The sequence below is a fragment of the Gopherus flavomarginatus genome, chromosome 4, assembly GCF_025201925.1.
Source record: "Gopherus flavomarginatus isolate rGopFla2 chromosome 4, rGopFla2.mat.asm, whole genome shotgun sequence".
Classification (NCBI taxonomy): domain Eukaryota; kingdom Metazoa; phylum Chordata; order Testudines; family Testudinidae; genus Gopherus; species Gopherus flavomarginatus.
In genome coordinates this window covers 213474628-213501619 of record NC_066620.1, presented here as the reverse complement: position 1 = coordinate 213501619, position 26992 = coordinate 213474628, and the positions used below count along the sequence as shown (strand labels likewise).

The 26992-nt window shown below is 51.2% G+C and overlaps 1 protein-coding gene across 3 annotated transcripts in view; it reads right to left on the bottom strand.

Moving 5' to 3' along the window:
• SCARA5 (scavenger receptor class A member 5) overlaps positions 1-26992 on the bottom strand; it is a 156818-nt gene that overhangs the window by 106415 nt on the left and 23411 nt on the right. For all 3 annotated transcript variants that reach the window (XM_050948851.1, XM_050948849.1, XM_050948850.1), the window contains exon 3: positions 16834-16962. In XM_050948851.1, the coding sequence (XP_050804808.1) occupies positions 16834-16962 (129 nt within the window). The remainder of the gene's footprint in view (positions 1-16833; positions 16963-26992) is intronic.

The window sequence follows — 26992 nt, the reverse complement described above, 5'->3', positions numbered from 1 at the left end:
GCCACCTCTGAGGTGACTGGGGAGCAGAGCTGGCTGGAAAACAGAATTTCCACCCTGGGAAGAATTATGTTTTTTTGTCCTGACCCAGGATGAAAAGTTAAAACCCCACTCGTTCGTGGTGCAGAAATTCAAAAAAATTCTGCCTTGGGAGAACTGAAATGATATTTTTTTTGGCTCCCTAGCTGCTTGCTTGGAAGGGTCTAATCAATTTACTTTTCTCCCTTTAAAGTGAGATTGACGAGATCCTTCCAGCCATGCAGCTGAGGTGCTGTCATTTAGTTTCTCCCAATGGAAAAAAAACAAACCCAAAACACACAACTGTTGGGGGTGAGGGGGCAATTGAAATTTCCCCATGGAAAATTCCAATTTTGCAAAAAGGGCATTTTGTGTCAGAAGATCATTCCAATGGAAAATCCCCAGCCAGCTCTTATGCCCACACAATCTTTGCTGGGGCTGATAAAAAGGTTTACTGTGGTATTTGTGCGCCAGGAACTGGGCTGAGACCCACCACCTGGTCAGCGACATGGGATGATGGCTGGTCAAGACGGGAACTGTGCCGCATCTGAACAGATGACCCGGAAGCCAAACTGCAGGGGAGGTTATCCTCATCACTGCCTATGCTGGAGCTGTTCTCTGCCTAGAGGGTTGCAGTCTTCAGGACCAGCAATCCACAACTTCACACCACTCACTTAATTCAGAACTGAGCCCCACCACAACGTGGGGCAAAGGGGCCACATGGCTGGTGTAACAACCAGCTGAAGATTCCCCAGGTGGCATAAAGCCAGCGTATCTGCCTTCTGCCACCCACTCACACCCCTGGCATAAAGGAGTCATGCGGGGGGGGGGGGGGGGCGGTAAAGGCTATGGGTACAAGAGGGAGTGACCAGAGCATATTATACCACCACTATTTTCAGTTAAAAAAGCTCAACAAGAAATACCTTCCATAACACAACAATCTTCCAGGCAAAACATCCTCCCACAAGCCTGACTCCCAGCTGGAAGCCAGGGAGTTTTATAGACAGCTTCCCTACCCTACTCCTTTGTGGGGGGGGGGGGGGAGAAGTCCTTCCCCTGTCTGTCTGGGTGACGGACAGCCCATCCAGCCAATCATCTCTTTTTCCTCTCTCCTGGTTCTGCAAGAGCATCACACACCTGCTCCCCTGCAGTAGCTCTGAAGCTTCTCTAGGGGCACAGCCAGCTCCTCTGCAGCCTCCTTATCTCTGCTGCACTCAGTGGAGACGGGCAGGGCAGAGATTTAGCTCTTCATGTAGAAACAGAAGCTTCTCCCCTTCAGTAAGTCCCTGACTTGCTCACCCCAGGTCCTGCTTCCTCTAGCACAAGCCGGGCACTTTGCTGGGAACTAGGGGCCCGGATCTGACTTTTACATTTGGGTGGTACAAGAACATTTTTCACAGGGATGCTGGCAGTGCAGGAACCTCAGAGAAGGCCAGCTGAGTGCTCCGGGCCGGGGCAGGAGGAAATAAAATCCTACCATTCGAAAATGCAGATCTCGCCTGGCTCGGGAAATGGGTCACTGGGAGAGAGATCTCAGCATTTTTAAGCTCCTAAGAAGCAGCAGCAAAACGTTCAAAGCCCTTAGAGATGGAAGTACCTGTTGCTTTCCTGGAAAGCTGGGAGGCACAGTGAGTGGACACAGCTGCTCGAGGACAAACAAGACAGGCTGGATCATTGCCACTGGAACAACAAGGAACAGGGCAAGGAATGGAGCCGGAAAGACTGGGTGGGGGTGTAACGGGGTGACTCGGAAAGGTCCAGTGACAGGACGCATTATCGCAGGATCTCATCTCTGTGTGAAGAATCCATCCCTGCTGCGATCTGAACCTAGAGACACACAAATGGAGTTCAGGCTCCATTGTCTATTCAGTTCTCAGCCTCTCTGCTGGGACCGTACCCCCTGCAGGAAGGAACGTCTAGGCTCGTTCGAACTGTGATGCTGGTTTTTGCAATGTGGATACCTGGTCCCTGGGGAACTGAGCTGAGATCACCAAGTGCCTATCAGACGGGAAACACTTTTTGATCACCAGCAAGCTGGGCAGGATGTGAACTCGTGGCCGCTTTCCTTGGCCATGGTGCACACCCATAGCGCACTTGGCGACAGGGGCTTGATCTTAAGCTCTTTGAAATGAACAGCAATGAGCTTTGGACCAGGTTCCCAGTCAGCCAGGGGCATTCAGACCCAGCGTTGGCCAGGACGCTGAGTTAAACAATAGCCCTGTGATGCCAGGGCCAAAGATAGGCAGAAGGGAGGGACCGTGGCCCCATCTGCAGGCAAAATGTTCTCACTTGTAAGGCACCGGAGTATTAACTCTGCCAGACTGCTAGCCCCACGTGCTGTCCTTTCATGTTTTCAGACCTCCACCATTTATCTACTCAAAAAGTGATATTTGCAGATGGATTTTTGCAGCTTCTTCACACTGTAGGCCATAGCCCCTCACCCACCCCTCTAACAGGCCCATAACCTCAGGCTGACTTACTGCAGTCCTTAAATCTTGATCTAAATACTTCAAATTACAGAGAATGCACCATTTACTCTAGTTCAAACCAGCAAACGACCCATGCTCCACACTACAAAGGAAGGGGGGAAAAACCCAGGGTCTCTGCCAGCCTGACCTGGGGCAAAATTCCTTCCTGGCCCTCATCTTTGGAGTCACTCCCTTTCATGCCATCTTTACTTGAGTTACACTATTGAGCCACTAGGCAAACTATGGCCTCTGGCTGGTAGGACTTTCCTGCCTTGCCCCTAACCCTCTCATAGAATACCAGGGTTGGAAGGGACCTCAGGAGGTATTTAGCCCAACCCCCTGCTCAAAGCAGGACTTATCCCCACCTGGTCCCCTCAAGGATTGAGCTCACAACCTTGGGTTTAGCAGGCTAATGCTCAAACCACTCAGCTATCCCTCCCCCCAGCCTCAGCTTGCCATGCTGCTAGTGCTCTGGGTGCTGGGGCTGTGAGCTCCTGCTGTGCAGTGCAGCAGTGTGGCTGGCTGGCTCCGACTGAGAGGCACGGCTGCCAGTCCTGCTGTTCTGAGCAGCATGGTAAGGGGGTGGGGAGGTTGGATAAGGGGCAGGGGGTACCAGGGGGCAGTCAGGGGACAGGGAGTGGTTGGATGGGGCAGAGGGTCTGATGGGGGGCAATCAGGGGACAGGGTGGGGGTTGGATAGGGGCTGGGGTCCCGGGAGGGGGCAGTCAGGGGACAAGGAGCAGGGGGGTTGGAGGTTCTGAGGGAGGCAGTCAGGGGGCAGAGGCCAGGCTGTTTGGGGAGGCATAGCCTTCCCTGCCTAGCCCTCCACACCATTCTGGAACCCCAGTATGGCCCTCAGGCCAAAAACTTTGCCCACGCCTGCATCAGATATCTCTGTGGGCTTGTCCCAGGGCACACACTCAGCGTAGGTGCTGCCTCCTCCTGGCTGTTCTGGGGATTAGCTCCCTTCTAGGTCCAATGCCTCCCCTTGTGGTCTCTCCCCCGCTGTCCTGTCCCTCACTCTGGGACCCCTCTCTCACCCCAAGAACTACAGCTACCTCTTTGTGACTCAGCCACCTCACTATGGGGTTCCCCCTTCTGGGCTACAGAGTGTCACTGGACCCTTTGTCCAGGCAACGCCATCCCCCACCCCCATCAGTGGCTGGGGGGAACCCAGGCCCACACACTACTCCAGGTTCCAGCCCAGGGACCCTACAACATGCAGCCAAGGGTTGCTCAGACCCCAACTTTGCTCCTCTCTTCCTGAGCTGCTTCCTACTCCACCTCCCACAGGCTTTGCTCCCCCCTTCCCTGTACACCCTTCCCTCACGGCTGGGCTCCCACAGTCCTATTCTTTCCCTGGGTTCCCTCCTTGCCTCTCTAATGCACAAGGGTGGCTGCAGATTTCCTTACAGCAGTCATTTCTGTGGCCAGCTTCCTGGCTTTATCCTAGCCCAGCCTACACCTGCTCAGCTGACCTCCATCTTCCAATTAGAGGTTGCTTCTCCAGCCTAACCCCATATGTGTGAACTATTTCACCCAGCGAACCCTTTCACAGCTTCCTTCACCTTTTGGGGGCTGGTGTGGGGTGAAGACCCCATCACAGGGCAGTACAGCGTTCCCGCCAGGGTATGGTCCCTGGTAAACAAAGGAGAGAAGACTGGAACTCAAGCTGTGTAGAAACTTGTTTGTTTTGGCCTGTAGTTTGTAGGTGTTTTCATTAAGTTAATAAATGCATCTTGCTGAGGATGGATTGATGGACTGGTATTCAAAACCTAATATATATATATATATTTTTGCTGTTTCAGCATCATTTCACTCTCCTTCTCTTCCATCTGCTTCCTCTGTGCCTGTAACTCTCCTTTTTTACTTCTTTAGCAATCTGGTTTCAGTTCCTTTGGGCTTCTGCTGCTTGCCTGTGCTCGCTATGAGTGAAATTCACCTCACACAGGGAGCCAACACAAGAGGCCAGGCTATGTCCTGTTTTAAGGGCTTTGTGCTGGGTCTTGTCCACAGGAGTAAATTTCACCCATAGGCCCTCATCCAACAGTGGGATCTGCTAGCATGGCCCTAGGTACTAACACAGAGCCCCCTGAACAGGGCAGGACTCTCTACATCGAGGGCTGCTACAGCCAATGCCTGCCCCACATGGCTTTATTTTTATTATTCTGGATTCTCGCCTGGACTCAGCGGTTGGAAGCCAGGACTCCTGCATTTTGTTTTACTGCATGGCTAGGGCCAGATGTTCAAAGGCAGCCTGTAATTTTGGAAGCCCAATTTCAAACAGCAGGAGGAGGACAGATTTTTAGAGCTGCTAAAGAAACCTTCCCTGGGTGTGTTTGAACTGGGGACTTTCACATACCAAATCACAGGTCTCTACCATTTGAGCTAAAGGAGTAACTCCCTTTGCTGTCAGCAGTAGTTGGTTTGTATCCTCTATGTAAACCAGCCACTATGGAGGAACACAACACATACTTTGCCAGTGTATTATACTGAGCACCCCACAGTGAATTCAATGGAAGTGGGTGAGTACTCAGCAATTTTGAAAGCCAAGCGCCTGTGGGTAAGTGTCTTCAGTAAACAGTGGCAGCCAAAATGGAGGTCTTACCCTCTTGTGATCCCCAGTTCACTGAGAATGAATTCATCTGTTTGTAGAGCACTTTGAGTGCCTCAGATTAAAAGTCTTAATTAGGTGCTTTTATTAATTTAGGGCACAGATTCAGTCTGACCAATTCCAAATGTTCAAAACTCATGCACTGGGTCCCCCAAAATCATAAGCTTGGGTTAAACAAGCCCCAAGGAGGGTATCTTTGCATCAAAGGGGCCTGAATGGAGCTACTGGCTTACTGAGAAGGGAAACTGAGGCAGAGAGTACCCGCAGCACAGCACTAACTCAGCAGAGGGCGCTGCAGGACAGGCACACCCTCTTGACAGAGTTGGCTACATTACAGATTTTCTGTGGCTGCCTGTCTAATGCAGCCGCTCTGGTGCTGACAATTGTAAATATACCTGGAATTAGGGGGGCAGTTCCCTCATCCCTCACAACTCCTGGCATGGAGAAGTAACCAGCTGCCAGTGTCCACCCTGAGCCATCTCCTCCTCCACTGGTGTGTCAGTAGTCCTGTGAACTAACATAGCTGTCCCAGTTCACAGGACTACTGACACACCAGTGGAGGAGGAGATGGCTCAGGGTGGACACTGGCAGCTGGTTACTTCTGGCAGCAGGCAGTGCTCCACCCCTGCTGCGAACCCTCCTGCTGTGGTAATAGATAACCGTTATGCTCTTCTTGATACAGGAGAGAAGGAATCACCCCCAACAGTTAAGGAGGCGAAGCCTCGTACCCCTAAGGCTGGGAGGTCTGCTGCCACCACTGATAAGAAACGTAGGGTAGTGGTGGTTGGAGACTCTCTGCTGAGGGGGACGGAGACACCCATCTGTCGCCCTGACCGTTCATCCCGGGAGGTATGCTGCCTGCCAGGGGCCCGTATCCGAGATGTTACAGAGGTTTGTCGAGGATTATCCGGCCTTCTGACTACTACCCCATGCTACTCATCCATGTGGGCACAAATGATACTGTGAGGTGTGACACTAAGCAGATCAAGAGTGACTACAGGGCTCTGGGAGTACGGGTTAAGGAGTTTGAAGCGCAGGTGGTATTCTCTTCGATTCTTCCTGTCGAAGGTAGGGGCCCGGGCAGAGACAGATGCATCGTGGAGGTGAATGCCTGGCTGCAAAGATGGTGTCGCCAGGAGGGCTTTGGCTTCCTCGACCACGGGATGCTATTCGAGGAAGGACTGCTAGGCATAGATGGCGTTCACCTTTCGAGGAGGGGAAAGGTCTTATTTGCGCACAGACTGGCTAACCTAGTAAGGAGGGCTTTAAACTAGGTTTGACGGGGACAGGTGAGCAAAGCCCACAGGTAAGTGGGGAACAAGACCTGGGAGATGGGTTGGAAACAGGAGGGAGCACGGGATATAATGGCAGAGAGAAAGGAGGGTCAGGGCAAAGCTGGGAGGCAAGATCAAACCAGTATCTTAGACGCCTATATACAAATGCAAGAAGTATGGGTAATAAGCAGGAAGAACTGGAAGTGCTAATAAATAAATACAGCTATGACATTGTTGGCATTACTGAAACTTGGTGGGATAATACACACGACTGGAATGTTGGTGTGGATGGGTATAGTTTGCTCAGGAAGGATAGACAGGGGAAAAAGGGAGGAGGTGTTGCCTTATATATTAAAAATGTACACACTTGGACTGAGGTGGAGATGGACATAGGAGATGGAAGTGTTGAGAGTCTCTGGGTTAGGCTAAAAGGGGTAAAAAACACGGGTGATGTCGTGCTGGGAGTCTACTACAGGCCACCTAATCAGGTGGAAGAGGTGGATGAGGCTTTTTTCAAACAACTAACAAAATCATCCAAAGCCCAAGATTTGGTGGTGATGGGGGACTTCAACTATCCAGATATATGTTGGGAAAATAACACCGTGGGGCACAGACTATCCAACAAGTTCCTGGACTGCATTGCAGACAACTTTTTATTTCAGAAAGTTGAAAAAGCTACTAGGGGGGAAGCTGTTCTAGACTTGATTTTAACAAATAGGGAGGAACTCGTTGAGAATTTGAAAGTAGAAGGAAGCTTGGGTGAAAGTGATCATGAAATCATAGAGTTTGCAATTCTAAGGAAGGGTAGAACGGAGTACAGCAAAATAGAGACAATGGATTTCAGGAAGGCGGATTTTGGTAAGCTCAGAGAGCTGATAGGTAAGGTCCCATGGGAATCAAGACTGAGGGGAAAAACAACTGAGGAGAGTTGGCAGTTTTTCAAAGGGACGCTATTAAGGGCCCAAAAGCAAGCTATTCCGATGGTTAGGAAAGATAGAAAATGTGGCAAAAGACCACCTAGGCTTAACCACGAGATCTTGTGTGACCTACAAAATAAAAAGGCGTCATATAAAAAATGGAAACTAGGTCAGATTACAAAGGACGAATATAGGCAAATAACACAGGAATGCAGAGGCAAGATTAGAAAGGCAAAGGCACAAAATGAGCTCAAACTAGCTATGGGAACAAAGGGAAACAAGAAGACTTTTTATCAATACATTAGAAGCAAGAGGAAGACTAAGGACAGGGTAGGCCCACTGCTCAGTGAGGAGGGGGAAACAGTAACGGGAGACTTGGAAATGGCAGAGATGCTTAATGACTTCTTTGTTTCGGTCTTCACTGAGAAGTCTGAAGGAATGTCTAACATAGTGAATGCTTACGGGAAGAGGGTAGGTTTAGAAGATAAAATAAAAAAAGAGCAAGTAAAAAATCACTTAGAAAAGTTAGATGCCTGCAAGTCACCAGGGCCTGATGAAATGCATCCTAGAATACTCAAGGAGTTAATAGAGGAGGTATCTGAGCCTCTAGCTATTATCTTTGGGAAATCATGGGAGATGGGAGAGATTCCAGAAGACTGGAAGGGGGCAAATATAGTGCCCATCTATAAAAAGGGAAATAAAAACAACCCAGGAAACTACAGACCAGTTAGTTTAACTTCTGTGCCAGGGAAGATAATGGAGCAGGTAATTAAAGAAATCATCTGCAAACACTTGGAAGGTGGTAAGGTGATAGGGAACAGCCAGCATGGATTTGTAAAGAACAAATCGTGTCAAACTAATCTGATAGCATTCTTTGATAGGATAAGGAGCCTTGTGGATAAGGGAGAAGCGGTGGATGTGATATACCTAGACTTTAGTAAGGCATTTGATACAGTCTCGCATGATATTCTTATAGCTAAACTAGGAAAGTACAATTTAGATGGGGCTACTATAAGGTTGGTGAATAACTGGCTGGATAACCGTACTCAGAGAGTAGTTATTAATGGCTCCCAATCCTGCTGGAAAGGTATAACATGTGGGGTTCCCTAGGGGTCTGTTTTGGGACCGGCTCTGTTCAATATCTTCATCAACGATTTAGATGTTGGCACAGAAAGTACGCTTTTTAAGTTTGCGGATGACACCAAACTGGGAGGGATTGCAACTGCTTTGGAGGACAGGGTCAAAATTCAAAATGATCTGGACAAATTGGAGAAATGGTCTGAGGTAAACAGGATGAAGTCCAATAAAGATAAATGCAAAGTGCTCCACTTAGGAAGGAACAATCAGTTTCACACATACAGAATGGGAAGAGACTGTCTAGGAAGGAGTATGGCAGAAAGAGATCTAGGGGTCATAGTAGACCACAAGCTTAATACGAGTCAACAGTGTGATACTGTTGCAAAAAAAGCAAACGTGATTCTGGGATGCATTAACAGGTGTGTTGTAAGCAAGGCACGAGAAGTCCTTCTTCCGCTCTACTCTGCGCTGGTTAGGCCTCAACTGGAGTATTGTGTCTAGTTCTGGGCACCGCATTTCAAGAAAGATGTGGAGAAATTGGAGAGGGTCCAGAGAAGAGCAACAAGAATGATTAAAGGTCTTGAGAACATGACCTATGAAGGAAGGCTGAAGGAATTGAGTTTGTTTAGTTTGGAAAAGAGAAAACTGAGAGGGGACATGATAGCAGTTTTCAGGTATCTAAAAGGGTGTCATCAGGAGGAGGGAGAAAACTTGTTCAGCTTAGCCTCCAATGATAGAACAAGAAGCAATGGGCTTAAACTGCAGCAAGGGAGATTTAGGCTGGACATTAGGAAAAAGTTCCTAACTGTCAGGGTAGTTAAACACTGGAATAGATTGCCTAGGGAAGTTGTGGAATCTCCATCTCTGGAGATATTTAAGAGTAGGTTAGATAAATGTCTATTAGGGATGGTCTAGGCAGTATTTGGTCCTGCCATGAGGGCAGGGGACTGGACTCGATGACCTCTCGAGGCCCCTTCCAGTCCTAGAGTCTATGAGTCTATGAGTCTATGGAAAGGGTCAGGATTCAACCAAAAACAGGAGGGGCAGGGGGAAGGGACTAAAGGCTCCAGCTGACGTCCTCCTGCATCTGTCTGACCCAGAAGGAAGGACTGACCCCAGGAAGGTTGCCCTTCAGATTCCAACAGATCCAGGCTTCCTAGACAGGACGTGGTAAGAAGGCCACTGCAACTAAGTTAAAAGCAAAACCCATAAATCTCCCGACTGCATGCTACCTAACTCTGGGGTGGAGTCACTCTCTGACCAGGCAGCCTCCCCAAGCATCCTTTGGGCCCAATGGTTAGTTCTGCCCACGCCCAGGAGGTGGGGTGACCAGGTGTCCGGTTTTCAATGGGAACACCTGGTCTAAAAGGGACCCAGGTGCTCCGGTCAGCATCGCTGACCAGGCTGTTAAAAGTCAGGTTGGTGGTGCTGCCCAGCTAAGGCAGGCTAGTCTCTACCTGTACTGGCTCCGTGCTGTGCCCTGGAAGCGGCCAGAAGGTCTGGCTCCTAGGTGGGGGGGCCATGGGGCTCCACGTGCTGCCCCGTCCCGAGCACCGGCTCCACACTGGGAGGTGGTGCCGAGAGCAGCATGCAGAGCCACCTGTCAACCTCCGCCTAGGAGTCAGACCTGCTGCTGGCTGCTTCCGGGGCGCAGCGCAGTCTGTGGTGACAGGACAGGCAGGAAGCCTGCCTTAGCACCCCCGCTGCACTGCTAACTGGGAGCCATCTCACTCCAATCCCCTGCTCCAGCCCTGAGCACCCCCAAACCCAGAGCCCTCTCCCACACCCCAAATCCCACATCCCTGGCCCTACCCCACAATCTGCACCCCCAGCCCACAGCCCTCCCCACACCACAAATCCCCTGCTCCAGCCCTGAGCACCCCCAAACCCAGAGCCCCCTCCTGCACCCCAATCCCTTCATCCCTGGCCCCATCCCAGAGCCTGCATCCTCATCCCAGAGCCCTCACCCCCCTGCACCCCAACCTCCTGCCCCAGCCCAGAGCCCCCTCCCACACCCCAAATCCCACATCCCTGGCCCTACCCCACAATCTGCACCCCCAGCCCAGTGCCCTCACCTTGGGGAAGGGGCGGGGAAGCGGCAGGGCCTCGGGGAAGGGGCGGGGCTAGGGTGTTCAGTTTTGTGCAATTAGAAAGTTGGCAGCCCTACCAGGAGAGTGACTATTGACAGTATGCTGACTTTGGAGATTTGGCTCGAGTCCCGTGGGTTAAACCCTTTTACAAAGCGAAAAGGAGCAATACCAGGGAAGGGGATCAGACGATGCGGTTTCCCTACCACCGTGGAAGAGCGAGTCGGTGTTTCCATAGGCACCTGGTGTCAGGGAAGCTCCATTGGGGTGTTTGTGTATATGTGTTACGGGGGGGTGGGGGCGGGCTCTGGGTTGCCTCCATTCACATGATCTGCCTGCACATTTTAAATTACTCCCAGCAGGGAGAGAATAAAAACATACCAAGAACTGACATGAGGCCCACCCTGCCTTCCAAGAGTTCCCTTCCCCACCCCGGAGCTCCGCGCAGCCTATGCTTTGACAGCAGGCTGATGGCCCACTTCCAGGCGGTCTTGCTTCCAGGTACGAAGACTGTCAATATTGAGAAAGCAGAGGGTTTGTTTAGAAGATGGACGGGTGCTGCATGGTGTGACGGGCTGGATCACAGAAAACCCCTTGGGAACTGCCAACTGATGTGTTGAGACTACTTCTGCCCCTGCTTTCTTGACAGCTTGGGACTCCAGTGCCCTGCCTGGTCTGATCCAGACACGCTAGCCTGCTGCAGACACAGACCCAGTCTGAACAACATCCCCCTAAACTACAGGCTTAACTGAAAACAGCTTAAGAAGTGCTCCTGTCTCCAACACCCCGATGCCCAACTCCCAGTGGGGTCCAAACCCAAAATAAAGCTGTTTTGTACAGGATACACTCATAAAATTGTCCATCCTCTATAACGCTGATAGAGAGAGGTGCACAGCTGTTTGCTCCCCCAGGTATTAATACAGACTCTGGGTTAATGAATAAGTAAAAAGTGATTTTATTAAATACAGAAAGTAGGATTTAAGTGGTTCCAAGCAGTAACAGACAGAACAAAGTGAATTACCAAACAAAATAAAATAAAGCACACAAGTCTAAGCCTAATACATTAGGAAACTGATTACAGATCAAATCTCTCCCTCAGAGATGTTCCAATAAGCTTCCATCACAGACTAGACTCCTTCTTAGTCTGGGCCCAATCCTTTCCCCTTGTGCAGCCCTTGTTCCAGCTCAGGTGATAGCTAGGGGATTTCTCATGACTGCAGCCTCCTTTGTTCTGTTCCACCCCCTTATAGAGCTTTGCACAAGGTGGGAATCTTGTGTCCCTCTCTGGGTCTCCCCCCATTCTAAATGGAAAAGCACCAGGTTAAAGATGGATTCCAGTACCAGGTGACCTGGTCACATGTCCTGTGAAGCCCCAAGCCTTCATTCTTCCCGGCCTGGCTCACAGGAAGGCTGCCTGCAAACAGAGCCACCCACAGTCAGTTGTCCTGGTTGATGGGAGCCATCAAGATTCCAAATCACCATTAATGGCCCACACTTTGCATAATTACAATAGGCCCTCAGAGTTATATTTCATATTCCTAGTTTCAGATACAAGAATGATACATTTATACAAATAGGATGACCACACTCAGTAGATGATAAGCTTTGTAATGATACCTTACAAGAGACCTTTTGCATGAAGCATGTTCCAGTTACATTATATTCACACTCATTAGCATATTTTCATAACATCATGTGGAGTGCACCGTCACACCTAGATCCTGTAGCTCAGGGATTGGCAACCTTTGGCACACGGCCCATCAGGGAAGACAGTTTATTTACCTGCAGCGTCCGCAGGTTCAGCCAATCGCAGCTCCCACTGGCCGTGGTTCACCATCCCTGCCCAAGGGGGCTGCATGAAGCGGCCAGCACATCCCTTGGCCCACGCCGCTTCCCGCAGTCCCCATTGGCCTGGAGCGGCGAATCGCGGCCAGTGGGAGCAGATGCTGTAGGTAGACACACCATCCCGGCCCGCCAGCGGCTTTCCGTGACAGGCCGCGTGCCAAAGGTTGCCGATCTCTGCTGTAGATGATCTATACGTGCTTGCACACCAGTCTGGAAGTGACAACCCAAATGGTCTCTTAATTCATGCTCCGGTCAGGGGGGCTGTGAACAGAGGGCGGAAGGAAGATACTGCTTGGATTCTTTTGTAAACTGTCGAAGGAACCACGTTCCCGCTCTGCTTCCATTTCAGTACCCAATGCTACTGAGCACCCATAGTAAATGCTGTAGTGAACAGGCTGCAGGGTATGTGTTAACAACACCCTCTGCTGGATTGAATGAGACCGGTGCTGACGTGTCTCAGTGACCCTATACTGTGAATTCCCAGTGGAGATTCTCCTTTGGCCAAAGGGGCCAGGGGAGGGGGTTAGCATGAAAACCTCCAAGCTTAGTTACCAGCTTGGACCTGGTACCTGCTGCCACCACCCAAAAAATTATAGTGTCTAAGGTCTTTGTTTTCTGGCTGCCTGCTTTCTCTGAGCTTTGGAGAAGTAGTTTCTATTTTCTAGTCTTCTGTTTCCAAGTGTAAGGACAAAGAGATCAGATAGTAAGTTATATGGTTTCTTTTCTTTGGTATTTGCATGAATATAAGTGCTGGAGTGCTTTGATTTGTATTCTTTTTGAATAAGGCTGTTTATTCAATATTCTTTTAAGCAATTGACCCTGTGTTGTATCATCTAATACAGAGAGAACATTTGTACTTATTTTTCTTTCTTTTTATATAAAGCTTTCTTTTAAGACCTGTTGGAGTTTTTCTTTACTTCAGGGAAATTGAGTCTGTACTCACCAGGGAATTGGTGGGAGGAAGAAATCAAGGGGAGATCGGTGTGTTGGATTGCTAGCCTGATGTTGCATTCCCTCTGGGGGAATAGGAAAGTACTTTTTGTTTCCAGGATTGGGAACAGAGAGGCAGATTCACTCTGTTTGGATTCACAGAGCTTGTGTCTGTGAATCTCTCCAGGAGCACCTGGAGGGGGGAAGGGAAAAAGGATTATTTCCCTTTGTTGTGAGACTCAAGGGATTTGGGTCTTGGGGTCCCCAGGGAAGGTTTTTCAGAGGGACCAGAGTGCCCCAAAACACTCTAATTTTTTGGGTGGTGGCAGCAGGTACCAGGTCCAAGCTGGTAACTAAGCTTGGAGGTTTTCATGCTAACCCCCATATTTTGGATGCTAAGGTCCAAATCTGGGACTAAGGTTATTACACACCCTCTGCTGGATTGAATGAGACCGGTGCTGACGTGTCTCAGTGACCCTATACTGTGAATTCCCAGTGGAGATTCTCCTTTGGCCAAAGGGGCCAGGGGTTTTGAAACAGGAGGAGCGGGTTTCTATGTCCCCCGTTGCTGCAAAGTTCTGGGAGGTCCCGCTGTGTGCTAAGTGCCCAAGGATTTGGTGCTGTATGTTATAGTCCAGAACTAGTAGCTGAATGCATGCAGCTAAACAGGTGGCCCGTGTAGGACGAGGAAACCCAGAACTCACATTCAAGGATGGATTTTGTAGGGACAGTGTCTCTGCCAGGTGTTTCAAAGTCCAGGCCCATGTCAACCTCCTAGCAGGGGCACTGGAACAGGGAGGACGAGGGGGCCATGGCTCTGTCACGGAGTCCCCAGGTGATGCTCTGGAACTGCTCCTCACAAAGCCAGCCAGGACTTTGGGGAGCCTCCTCTCCCTTGGAGACTATCTTCAGGGCAAGAAGCTCACACGTCTGACCTGGGTCTGACCTTGGAGCATTCAGCATCCTCTGCCCCTCCGTGTGCTTCCCACAGCGAGTCCGCCTGAGACACTGACTCTTAACCAGCCAGTAAAACAGAGGTTTATTAGATGACAGGAACACGGTCTGAAACAGAGCTTGTAGGTACAGAGAACCGGACTCCTCAGCCAGGTCCATTCTGGGGGGCAGTGAGCCCAGACACCCCCCTCTGCCCTCACTTCCCGTCCCCAGGCAGCTGCAGACTGAAACCCCCTCCAGCCCCTCCTTTCTGGCCTTTGTCTCTTTCCTGGGCCAGGAGGTCACCTGATCTCTTCGTTCACCTTTAGCCATCCCCTTGCAGGGGGAAGGGGCCCAGCCATTTGTTGCCAGGAGACAGAATGTCGGCCATTTATGCACGCTGGAGACTTAAGAACTGCATAGGGGAAACTGAGGCACTCCCACAGTATTCAGAGGAAACATTAAGAACAGTTCCACTTCGTCACAGGTCCCATCACTTTTTAACAGACATAAGAGTGAGTGATGTAGGGCAGGGAGGGGATGGAGAGGAGTGAGCGGAGGTGAGATCTTGGGGGAAGGGGCTGCACGAGGGCAGGTGCTCGGGGAAAGGGATGTGGTGGGGGCAGGGCCTAGGGACAAGGGTTGGCACGGGAGCAGAGCCTCCAGCGGAAGGGGTGGCATGGGGGACAGGGCCACATTTCGGGTGCCGGGGGCCCCCCACTTTTAGGGAGTTTCCAGTGCGCCTGCCTCCTAGTCCAGGGCAGGGTTTCTGGGGCTCACAGTTGGTAGCCTGATTCTTTCCCCCTGGCCTGAGCTCGTTCTAGCAGTAAGAACTCAACCCAGATCCAGTACTGCACCCCAGCTGTGGGAGGTTTCTTTCCCTTCTGCAGATATTGCGTGCTCACTTTCCTCCAAGAAGTATGTGGCAGCAGGCCAGGTCAACGGCCTCACAGTGAGGTCTCATGATGCCTCATGGGAGATCCGAGTTCAGGAGTGTGCTCGAGAAACTCACTGGCACAGCTGCTAGGCTGCTAGAGGGGTAACAGCCTACTGCCACTGGCTGATGGAGCTCCTCCTGTAGCTCAAGTGATAAAGGTCAGGATAGCGGTGCTGATGACAAGGGATTTAAGCCATGCTGATGACCCAGGCAGGGGGAGTTCTTAGACTCAGTCTCTCACGTCCCAGACTGACAAGGACTATCTGGCCTGTGGGAGTCTGGTGCACTGGAGTTGGCACTAGCAGAGGGAAAGAGCCTCCTACAGATTCATGTCCTGTGTGACACCTAGGTTTCCTTTCCAGGCTTCCGATCCTAGCACTGAGTAGACTTGGTCCTGCTTACTTGTGCGATTGATCAAGATCCTGGGTAACCCTGTGGGTCCGAGTCTTGGGAGATGCAGATGAAACGCGCACACAGATCTTTATGATGATTTATAATCACATTTATTATGGTGGTGTGCAAGGGCCAACCAAGAATGGCACCGCACTCTGCTAGGGGCTGTACAAATATTCTGTGCATCTCAGACAGGCCCAGAGTGATGGCGTTTCTCCAGAGCTGTGTGGAGTCAAGACTTGATTTCCATGGTGTCGGGTTCGGGAGGCCCATGCTGCTCTCGGTGGGAGGCCTCTCAAACTAAACAAGAAGCGGGTGGGTTGTTTCTTCCAAGGGTCAGCGGGAAATGAAAGGGCCAGACCGCCAAGCACCACATCGCAATTTGGCCTCATGGCAGTTGGGAGCGATTGCAGTGGAAGTGGCTTTGCAAAACATTCGGGTGGAAACAGCTCAGCCCACAAAACCAACACATCAGCTTGGGAGCGGGGCAGGCCAAGGCTGTTCATTAATCCTCCGCGTGGTGCACCTCGGCCTGATGCAACCACAGCCCCCTGGAGCCAAGAATTACTCAAGCTGTGCCTGGTTGAGCATTGGGTATGATTACACCCAAGACGCCGGGTGGTGGAGTAAACACAGGATCCTGGAGACATGCTGGGGGGATTAAGGGACTGCCGAGGGAGATCTCTGAGGCGCAGCGATTGGCGGAGAAAGAACGTGGCTGCGGAAAAGCACAGGAGGATCTGGCCCACTCGTTACGTTTTGCCTTTTTCTAGCGCCTGAAGATCTGAAGATGCAGAGACATTTTTTTTTTAACATGACTTGCCCAGGATGATGCAGCAAGCCAGTGGCAGGGCCAGGAATAGCCCCTAGCTCTCGGTAGTCCATCTCCTGACCAGTCCCACGTGTGGTCACTCAAGGCAGTGCCCAGGGCTGCAGGCTGACAGCTGCCCTGAGGGACGACGTAGTGAAAGAGTGAGACGGAGAGGGCGACCACCGCTGGGCATTTGGGCCATGAGGACTCGTGACTTGGTGAGTCCTAGATTCCAAAGCCAGAAGGGAGCACTGTGATCATCCCCCATTTCCCGCCCCACCCTCCCCCGGATAGCACAGCCAGAGACCCTCCCTACGGTGATCCCTGCTGGAGCCAGAGCCTGGCTTCTCGAAACCACCCAACACTGCAGTGAGCTCATGCAGCTCCTACCAGACCACAAGCATTTTCAGCCCTGCCTGGCTGAAAGAGGTGGCAGCCCAGAGGCGGCCGTGAAGGCTCCGGTACAAACACGGCATTCCCCACCTCATTCCACTCCTCCCCGGAGCAGGAGGCAAACCGGAGGCGCCTTTACCTGCCAGGATGAAGAAGCCGACGAGGATCAGGAACACGAGCAGGTAGAGTCCGACCACCGCGTACTTCAGAGCTGTGATGGAGCCCAGCCGGCCACAGCGCCCTGTTCCCCTCCTCCTGCCGCCTGGACCTAGGGGGGGACAAAGACCCGTTAGGAACAGAATTCTCCTCTCTTCTCGGCTTGCTCGTCCTCACGCACCAGGCCCCGATCCAGCTCCTCTGCAATGCTGAGAATTAACAAGTTTGGAGGAAAACCAGCTGGCCCCAGAGTGAGGCGGAAGCGTGGGAACCTGGGGGCTGGCCGTAAAGGCTCTTTGGGTGGGACCCAGCCAGCTTCCACTAGCATCAATGGGGGCTGAATCGGGGTTTTGTGGGACAGAGCCAGGAATCACCGGGAAAACGAGCGAGCCCAAAGGAAAGCGGGAGGGAAAAGGAGAGAGGGAGTGGAAGGCAGGAATGAAAAAGAGAAGGCGGGTGAGAGCTGTGAAGAAGCCAAGAGCCGTCCCAGTGCAGCGGTCAGGTTGTCATCACCAAGCAGCGTCGGAGAGCGCGGCCGGCAGCGGGCCCAGAGCGGGGGCAGCTCTGCAGCTGGGATTCCCAGGGTCGTCCCCACCGACGGGTTAGGGAGGGAGCCGGGTGGTCGCGCCAGTTGCGTCTCAGTGCATTGCAATGCAGGAGCAGACGAGCCGACTCGGTCCTCTTCCCCTCCCCCGCCCTGCCCCGCCCATCTCTGTAAAACCTTTGAACAAAGGTTAGCAGGGCCACCTCCTAGCAAGGCTTGGGAAATGCCGAACACTGTAAAACCAGCCAGGGGGGAGGCCCTGCAACTCCCCCGGCAGTGAACCCCACTGTGCAGATGGGCAAACTCTGGCCTCTGCAGCCCGGGGCGGGAGGATGGCTCAGCATCTCTTGTGCTCAGCAGAGCAGAGGAGTTAGGCCTATGTATGAGGCACCCTGGGGTGGGGGCAGTGAACTGGCCAGGGCAATTACAGCCACTCCCCTCCTGTTGATATCTGGAGCTAGGGCAGGATTGGGGGGTTTCGCCACCGTCCCTGCCTTGCTCAGACACCTCCTGTCTGGGCTGGGCAAGGCAGGCCTGAGTTGAACTGCAGCTGCCTCCTGTGTGGACATAGGGAGGAGAAGGATCTCAGGGATCCCTCTTTTCCCATCCACACAGAGCCAGCTGTGACTCGGTCCAAGCCAAAGCTCTGCCATGAGACCACCAGCCATACCCCCGGGCCAGGCACAGCACGAGCCTCTGCCTTCGAGAGGGAGCTTGGAACAAAACCGCCTGGCCTTGAGACATGAGGCTAGGACGCAAGTTCCCTGCAACAAATCAATCGCATGCCTTCGAGAGGGCAAAAATAACATGAGGCCGGCCGGAGCGCAGATAAAACGGGGGAGAAAGAGGGAGAAACTGATTAAGACCCGTGCTCGGGAAATCCCGACAAAAAGCCCTTTGTTTACTGCTGTCTGGAGATGCAGAATGTCCTTCTGCAGGTATTAAACACCAGACAAAAAGACAGCTCCTGCCCCCAGGAACTGACACTCCACATATCTGACACGAGATGAGTGGATTCGACAAACAGACTGGGGAGCCCCTCTTGTTACATTGCACCTTTCTTCCTTAAATGTATTAGAGGCTGGGTCTATCCAAGTGTCTCTAATGCACCCATGACTGTGGTCATCATAATCATACCCAGCTCTTATATGGTACTTGCATCACTAGATCTCAAAGCTCTGTACAAAGGAGGTCACTACCATTACCCCATTGTACACATGGGGAAACTGAGGTACTAGATGGTGCAATGACTTGCCCAAAGTCACCCAGCAGGTGACTGGTACAGCTGGGATTGAAACCCAGGTCTCCAAATCCTAATCCAGGAGCCCACTAGGTCACACTGTCTCCCCCAAGCCCCAATACTTAGCCATTTGCTAGCCCTTTGCAAACACTAAGTACAGCCTCACGACAGGGCCAGCAGAGATGGGGCTGCATTATCACCGTTTTTACGCAAGGGAAAACGGGTACAGGGATTAAGTCTCCAAGTCTCTGGAGGGAATCAGTGGCCAGATGGATACACGAGTTCAAGAACTCCTGGCTCCTAGCCCTGTGCTCATTCCACTAGTCCATGGCACCACTGGCCCAGGACTGGGAGACACCCACACCCACACACACATCCCTTGAGGTTGCCAAAGTTTGTGTACCAACAAGGAAGTGAGCAAAGACTTGCTAAAACCTAAGGATGCTACTGCAACTTTACCTAGTCAAGTGGAATTTAGTTGGAATGAGACTGGACACGTCCCAGGGCAGGGGCCGTGTCTATTGAAGTGTCTGTCCAGCACCAAACACAACAGGATCCTGATCCCAGCAGGGGCCCATTACTGAGGACAGTTCTATCCATTGCTAACCCCCTATCTCCATCGGGCTGTACCTGGATTCTGCAAACGTACCAGGAGCACGTCGATCTGGCAATAGATGAGATGTTCCTCTATCCCACCAGCTGTTGCAGGTCTTGCACCTATCGAGGAGGTCTGACAGCTGGCTGCTTTTGAGCCCTCTCTACCTAGGGTGGCCAGGTGCCTGGTTTTCAACTAGAAAGTCCGTTCTAAAAGGGGACCTGACAGTGTCCAGTCAGCTCTACTGAACCGACACCCAAAATCCAGTTACTGCTGCGGGGGAGGCAGGGAGGCACTGGGTCATCAACCACACCAGCCCCTACTCAGCTGGGGCCGCCTCCTACCTGCGTCAGGTGGCTGCAGCTCCCAGCCGCAGCAAAGCAGCCGAGTCCCTCCTGACCCAGACACGGGGGCTTGGAGGGGAAAAGCAGCGAGTGATGAGGCGGAGGGGCAAGAGTGGATGGGGCAGAGCCTCAGGAGAAGAGGCTGGGCAAGGACAGGCCTGGCGGGGGGAAGAGGCAGGACTGGGGAGGTTCTGGCACTCCTGCTGGAGTGTCCGGTTTTTAAATATTACCAGGTTGGCAACCCTACCTCTACCGGGGAAAGCTCGCATTACAAGGTGGAGCTCCACAGCCAGCTGGCTTCCTAGTGCTCTGTGGTAGCGTTTGCATGTGGGCAAAACCTGGCCACAGTCGCTCTGCTAGTCAGGCAGTGGTGAGAATCACCGGCTTTGCAGATCAGAGCCGCTCTCCTGGAGTGTCATGTAAAGAGACAGGCAGGGTTACCCTGCACTGTGGACACAGGCCTGTAGGTTCAGAGCTGTCTCCTCCAGCCTTCAGTCTGAGCTTCTGCAGCCCTCATAGACTTTGAGGCCAGAAGGGACCATTGTGATCATCTGGTCTGACCTCCTGCACATCGCAGGCTACAGAACCTCACCCACCCACTCCTGTACTGGACCCTTAGCCTCTGGGAAGGGGCTCAGGGCTGGGGCAGAGGGTTGGGGTGCAGGGGGGTGAGGGCCCCAGCTGGGGGTGCAGGCTCTGGGGTGGGGTGTTGCCTCCAGCTGTAGTGTAGGAGTTGGTCTCAACCGCCCTCCCACCTGGAAGCGTGTGGCTTCCCCCAGCTGCAGAAGAATCAAGAAAAAGCAGCAGAGAGTCCTGTGGCACCTTATAGACTAACAGACGTATTGGACCATGAGCTTTCGGGGGTGAATACCCACTTCGTCAGCTGCATGAGGGTGGTATGAAGTGGTATTCATCCACAAAAGCTCATGCTCCAATATGTCTGTTAGTCTCTAAGGTGCCACAGGACTCTGCTGCTTTTACAGATCCAGACTAACACGGCTACCCCTCTGATACTTAAGAATCAAGGAGACTCTCGCATTCTCTCAGCAGTTCCTGAGACCTTACCCTCAGGGGTCCCAGCATAAGACTCCTTTATGCTACAGGCAAATACTTTAACCTGAGCTACATGGAAAAAATCTTTACCAAGGAGCAGGTCGAATAGGAGGTGATCCATTACCCCCACAGTCAAAACACTTTCCAAATCTTCCCACACCACATGGATTTCAGCTAGCGGTACAAGGAATCTGCTTTCACCCACCCCCACAATCTCTGCCATTTGGCCAGGTAACATACTGACCTTTGGGACCACACTCTGCTTAACCAGAGAGATGTGGGCCCCTGTATCCCTCTGCCCCAAGTGTTCCCTGCCATTAATTTGGACAACCTTAACGTGCTCCATATCTGGTTCTGCAGAGGCTAACCTCACAGAGCCAATTTGATGAGTTTCAATTGCTTGGGGTGGTGTGTGTGTGGGGGTTGTTCTGTGTTGAAGTCAGAAGAACTAAACATGAATTACAGGTTGCCTGCTTCCTCCCAGCACAGGGCATTTATTCCTCAGGTGATCAGTGGAATTACATTTTGGGCTCTTCTGCTTTTACGGGAGATTTGAGATGAGAGTTAGAGGAATGTTTTGGGGTAAGAGAATGTTTAGGCTCCCAACCCCCTTCTCTCCTCCCAGGGGCAAAATGGGATCCTCTCTTCCTACCAGTTTTAAACCCCTTTCTTTGGCCTGCCCTCTGTAGACGCCTGATTCTGTTCAAAGGCATCAGCTAAAAAAGCCACCTCATCCACAGACTTTACATCTTTGTCCCACAGACACTGCTTCACATCAGCCTTACAGACGCTTAGGAAATGCTCTTGAACAACACGATTCAACATTCCCTCAAAACTTGCCACATCTTTACCCCTCACCCATTTTCCCAACAAATCTTTCATTTTGTTTACATATTCCCCATTACTCATCCCAATATCCCCTTAAGATTCCTAAATTTAATTCTATATGTTTCAGGGGTAATCTGAAAACTTCACAAAACAGTATCTTTAAATTGACAAACGTTTAAAGCATCTTCAATAGGCATTCCACTGAATACATTTCAAGCTTTATCTGTTAATTTTGCAGTCAGGGTAGGAACTCTCTTATCATCAGGGATTTCATGTATCACACACTGCCTTTCAAAGGTAGTCAGATATTCAGCAATATCATCATCTTCACTGTATGCAGGGCATCAGTGTTCCCCTTTGTGGATTTTTGGAGTGATGGGAGTCGTTGGGGTTGGGGGGTTCTGGTTCTGCTTCTCTAGCAGGTCCAGTTGGTGTTCTCGCTCTCTTTCTCCCCTCTCTTTCTCTTTTTCTTCTGTGTGCAGCTTCACTCCTGGCTGTCTCTTTCAGTTGCAATAAACTCTGCTGCTCCCTCTCCTTTTCTGCAGACTGACGACTAGAAAGCTCTAACTCAGGGGTAGGCAACTTATAGCACGTGTGCCGAAGGCGGCACAAGAGCTGGTTTTCAGTGGCACTCACACTGTTTGGGTCCTGGCCACCGGTCCGGGGGGGCTCTGCATTTTAATTTAATTTTGAATGAAGCTTGTTAAACATTTTAAAAACTGTATTTACTTTACATACAACAATAGTTTAGTTCTATATTATTGACTTATAGAAAGAGACCTCAAAACATTAAAATGTATGACTGGCATGCGAAAGCTTAAATGAGAGTGAATAACTGAAGACTCGGCACAACACTTCTGCAAGGTTGCTGATCCCTGCGAGTCTAACTTCACAATTGCTTCATTACTTTCACTTCCTGCTTTTCTGTTCCTACTTCCCTTTTCCCAAAATACGCAAACAGAAGATAACAAAACTGTGAGCTCCTCCTGACTGTCCTTAGCCACTGCACTTAAGGCTCACTTCAAATCACAAATATCAGTGCTTCATTTGTGAACTGCACTTGGAGTAACAAGCCGTACATACACCTTTGCTCACTGCGCCACTGGGATGTTCCCCTGGTGTTGTCTGGACCAGTGATCTGCTAGGTCACTCCAATCCTCGACTCTGGGAGCCTGCCTTACCCTGCTCCGCTGTGAGAACCCCAGTCCCAGGCTGTTCACGCATGGGCTTGCTTTAAGCCATGAGGACACATTTTTCAGCCTCATACCTACATACATGAAATTATAACCTATAACTTTACTGTAATAATTACTATAACATCACTATAACAACTACGCTCAATGCATCATGAGCCTTCCGAAGACACCCAACCTGACAAACTTTGCACTGGCTACCACACAATCATTTTACAAGCATCAACATGGGGTGCAGGGTGTTCCTCTGAGGTACGGAGCATCACATTCGGAATGAGGGGTTTGAGGTGTGGGAGGGGGCTCCAGCTGGGATGCAGGCTCTGGGGTAGGGCCAGGAATGAGGGGTTTGGGGTACAGGCTGCCCTGAGGCTGCAGCGGGGTGAGAGGACTCCCCACAGCTGCCTCCCTAATTTGCCTGGCGGTTTCACCGGGATGTGGTCTCCCCAGGCCCATGTCAGAGCATCGCTGTTGACTTTAAGAGCTGCCACCTTCCATGTCAGAGCTGACCAGATAAGAAGAGTCCTTGCTATATTTTAGTCCTGCTGAATGGAAATCACAGCACAATCCTAACTGTGGAGTCACTACCGATGTCTCTACACTTATAGCACCATAATAGATTGTGTTTTATATAAGAACATGAAAATGGCCACACTGGGTCAGACCAAAGGTCCATCCAGCCCAGCATCCTGTCTGCCAACAGTGGCCAATGCCAGATGCCCAGAGGGAGTGAACCAAACAGGTGATCATCAAGTGATCCATCCCCTGTTGCCCATTCCCAGCTTCTGGCAAACAGAGGCTCGGCTGCATAAAGGGCTCCAGCCAGTTTGATATTATATCTTAGCCAGATGTAATCTCCTAAAAAGAGATAGGAGGAAGCAGAAGTGAGTGTCCAATTCCTTCAAATGTGTACCAAGGGTGGAGATACGTCCATCTTATCCCCACCCTCGGGGATTCATAGATTCCAAGCAAGAAGGTACCATCTAGTCTGACCTCAGGTATAATACAGGCCAGAGAACTTCCCTGAATTAATCCCGGTTTGAACTAGAGTGGCTCTATTAGCAAAACAGCCAGTCTTGATTTTAAAATTGCCAGTGATGGAGAATCCACCACGACCCTCGGAAATTGTTCCAATGGGTAATTACTCTGTTAAGAGTGGATGCCTTATTTCCAGTCTGAATGTGCCTGCTTCAACTTCCTCCCATTGCATCATGTTAGACCTTTCTCTGCTAGACTGAAGAGCCCAGTATTAAATATTTGTTCCCCATGTAGGTCCTTCCAGACTGCGATCGAGTCATCCCTTAACCGTCTCTGTGGTAAGCTAAACAGATTGAGCTTGTTGAGTCTCTCACTTTAAGGCCTGTTTTCCAATCCTTTATTGTATTCATTGACAAATATTTTATACTGAAATAAAACAAGAGCATATCCTAAAACAGAATCACAAAGGGGCAGAGTTAAGGTTAGTTCTGTATTTTCCCATCCTTAACATTGCATTAATGTCAGGTTTTGGCCCAACATTGACTCTGTGCCTATTAGAAGACAGACCATGACTCTCTTCTAGCCCAATTAATGATGGCTACCAAGTCTGCCATCAGATATTAACTATTGCTGGTTGCTAGCGCCTACTTGAGCCAGATTTGAAGCAGATACTGCTTACAGAGCTTATTCTCAATTGCTTCAGGTCTCCCATGTCTCAGTTCCACTGGAATTTTGATGCAGCAATCCTTCTTTTAAAATGAAATCTCCTTTCTAGCTTTGCCAGACTTCCAACTCTGGCTATGTCTATACTGCAAAGAAAAACTTGCAGCTGGCCTGTGCCAGCTGACTCGGGCTCCCAGGGCTCAGGCTGCCCAGCTGTTTCACTGCAATGTAGACCTACCCCAAGCTCTGAGACCATCCCACCTCACAAGGTCCTAGAATCTGGGCTCCAGCCCGAGCCCGGAAGATTACACTGCAATGAAACAGCAGGGCAAGCCTGAGTCAGCTGGCATGGGCCAGCCGCAGGTGTTGCGGTGCTGTGTAGCCATACCCTCTGTGACTGCCTAGGAGGCTATAACAACAATACAGTGCTGAGCACTTCTGTGAAACAGCATTCGGCACCTTATCTGAAAGCACTTCACAAAGGTAGCTCAAGTAATGTTATTCCTATTATACAGCTGGGGAAACTGAGGCACAAGAGATCAAGGCTCCTGTTTTCCAAAGGTGGCCTCTAATTCCGGATCCCTCCAGTTTTTGAGGGCTGCCCCTTTCGAGAGACTTCAGCCCCGCTTTTCAGAGCTGCGGAGCACCCACAACTGCAAATCAAGTCCACTGGAGCAGCTGATGGTCAGCATGTCCGTCAATCAATCTCAAGGCGTCTCTGGCGAGGGACCCAGCATCAGAGGCCACGTAGGGGAGCCTGGCCCATAAACTCCGGGAGCCTCTGTGTCTCCATGTGTGAAATGATCCGAGTGCCCTGTGCAGCACCGTACAGCGAGGGATGGGAAGAGACCCCAGGCACCCTGGTGGTCAGTTGGCCTCTCTACTGGGCCGTGCTGATTCCGTCCAGCAGTGAGAGTCTGATTTGTAGTCGCACTGAGCAGGCACAGCTCCCATTGACTTCACAGGGAATGGCAGGTGCTCAGCACTCACTAAAAACCACGCTTGACAGAGTGTGTGGAGGAGGAGCTGCTAGCGATACGCCAGCCTCCATCCCCCAGAGCCTGCATGCAATTTGGATCCTGATGCAAACGACTGCAGCCTCCAAAGGGTTACGCTGGGTGTAGAGCTGCGAGGGGCTGCAGCCGGCATATGAAATGATAAAACGCTGAGGTCACTCCCTGACCGCAGGCGGGGCCGGATCCCTCGAGGAAACGTTGTTTTAAGAGGCGATGCTGAGCAGGGATTAAGCCGTGAAATGCAGCATCCCCAGCTCTCCTGCATAACTCAATCTGCAATTCATTAGCAGCATGCGGTTCCCATTTGCTGGCCAGGGCGTTCTGTCACTGGCCAAACAGATGGAGCTGGGGGGTTCATAACGAGGATAGCTGCAATATTTTTCTGACATTAACACTTAGATCAGGTCCTCAGAGGGCGTACGAGGAGCTGGCCTCAGCCCTCGAACCACCCACTCCCTTCTCGCTTGCTCGCGAAGTGGAGAAAGGATCGCAGCTGTCCAAGCAGGGCTTTCACAACCTCCGAAAAGGAGCCCAGGGCTTAGGGTTTGCTCTCCTCAGTAACCAAGGGGAAAAGCAAATATTTCTCCCTCCCCTCTTCCCCCCCAAAAAGGATTTTGCAATCTAGCCAGCCCAGTGGGGCAGCCTGATCAGCCAGCTCCTGCCCCCTCACTGTGCCTTGCCCAGAGCTGCTGCTATCCCATTTTCCAGTGTTCACTTTGTAACAAGCAGGTTGGGGTGTAGGCCTTTGTGCCACTGCCTTTGGCATCAGAAGGGCTCAAGTGTATCATAAGCCTTATACTGCAAACAACTAACGGAGATGCGCCATTACCTCCAATGGCTCAGGCCTCCATTTTGGGAGCCAGATTCCATCCCTCCTACTGCTGTGAAGTTCTGAGCACCTAGTGACAGCTAGGATGGCGGACAGGGCCACACATTTGTTACAGTATTTTAGTATTTTTAGACATTTCAACAGTTCAAACCAGCAAGATGCTCATTATCATACCACCTCATGGCCCGAAGGTTGAAGGAGGAAGCCCCCATGAATTAATTTGTTATAAATTACTCACATCTGAGAACAGGTGAAGAAGGAATACGCTGAAGTGGGAACGGGCTGGGGCTGATGGTCAGAGTAAGAGGCAGGCAGGCTGGACACCTTGGTTGTATCCTCAGCTGGCCCACCAATTAGCTCCGTGACCTCAGGCCAGTCACGAACTCTCAGGGTGTGTCTGCACTGCAGTTAGACACCTGCAGCTGGCCCATGCCAGCTGACTGGTCTCATGGGTCTTGGGCTAAGGGGCTGTTGAACTGCAGCATAGATGTTCCGGCTCTGAGACCCTCCCACCTTGCGGGGTCCTGGAGCTTGGACTCCATCCCAAATGGCAATTAAACACCCTTTAGCCCGAGTCCTATGAACTCGATTCAGCTGGCATGGGCCAAGCATGGGCTTTTAACTGCAGTGTAGACAGACCCTTCAACTTTAGCAATAAATCTGAAAAGAAATATGTCAAAGGGTGTGTGCGTGTGTGTGTGTGCGCGAGCGCGCGGTTCAGTTTGTGTTTGTAAAGACATTGGAGAGTGTAAAGGTGTGCACAGTCCTGCCCGCCCCCTGGTGTCCAGGTGTGGAACTGCAGGTGACCCCCAACCTTTTACCCAGTTGGGGAGTCAAAATGTTCCCTATTAAGGATCTGGGT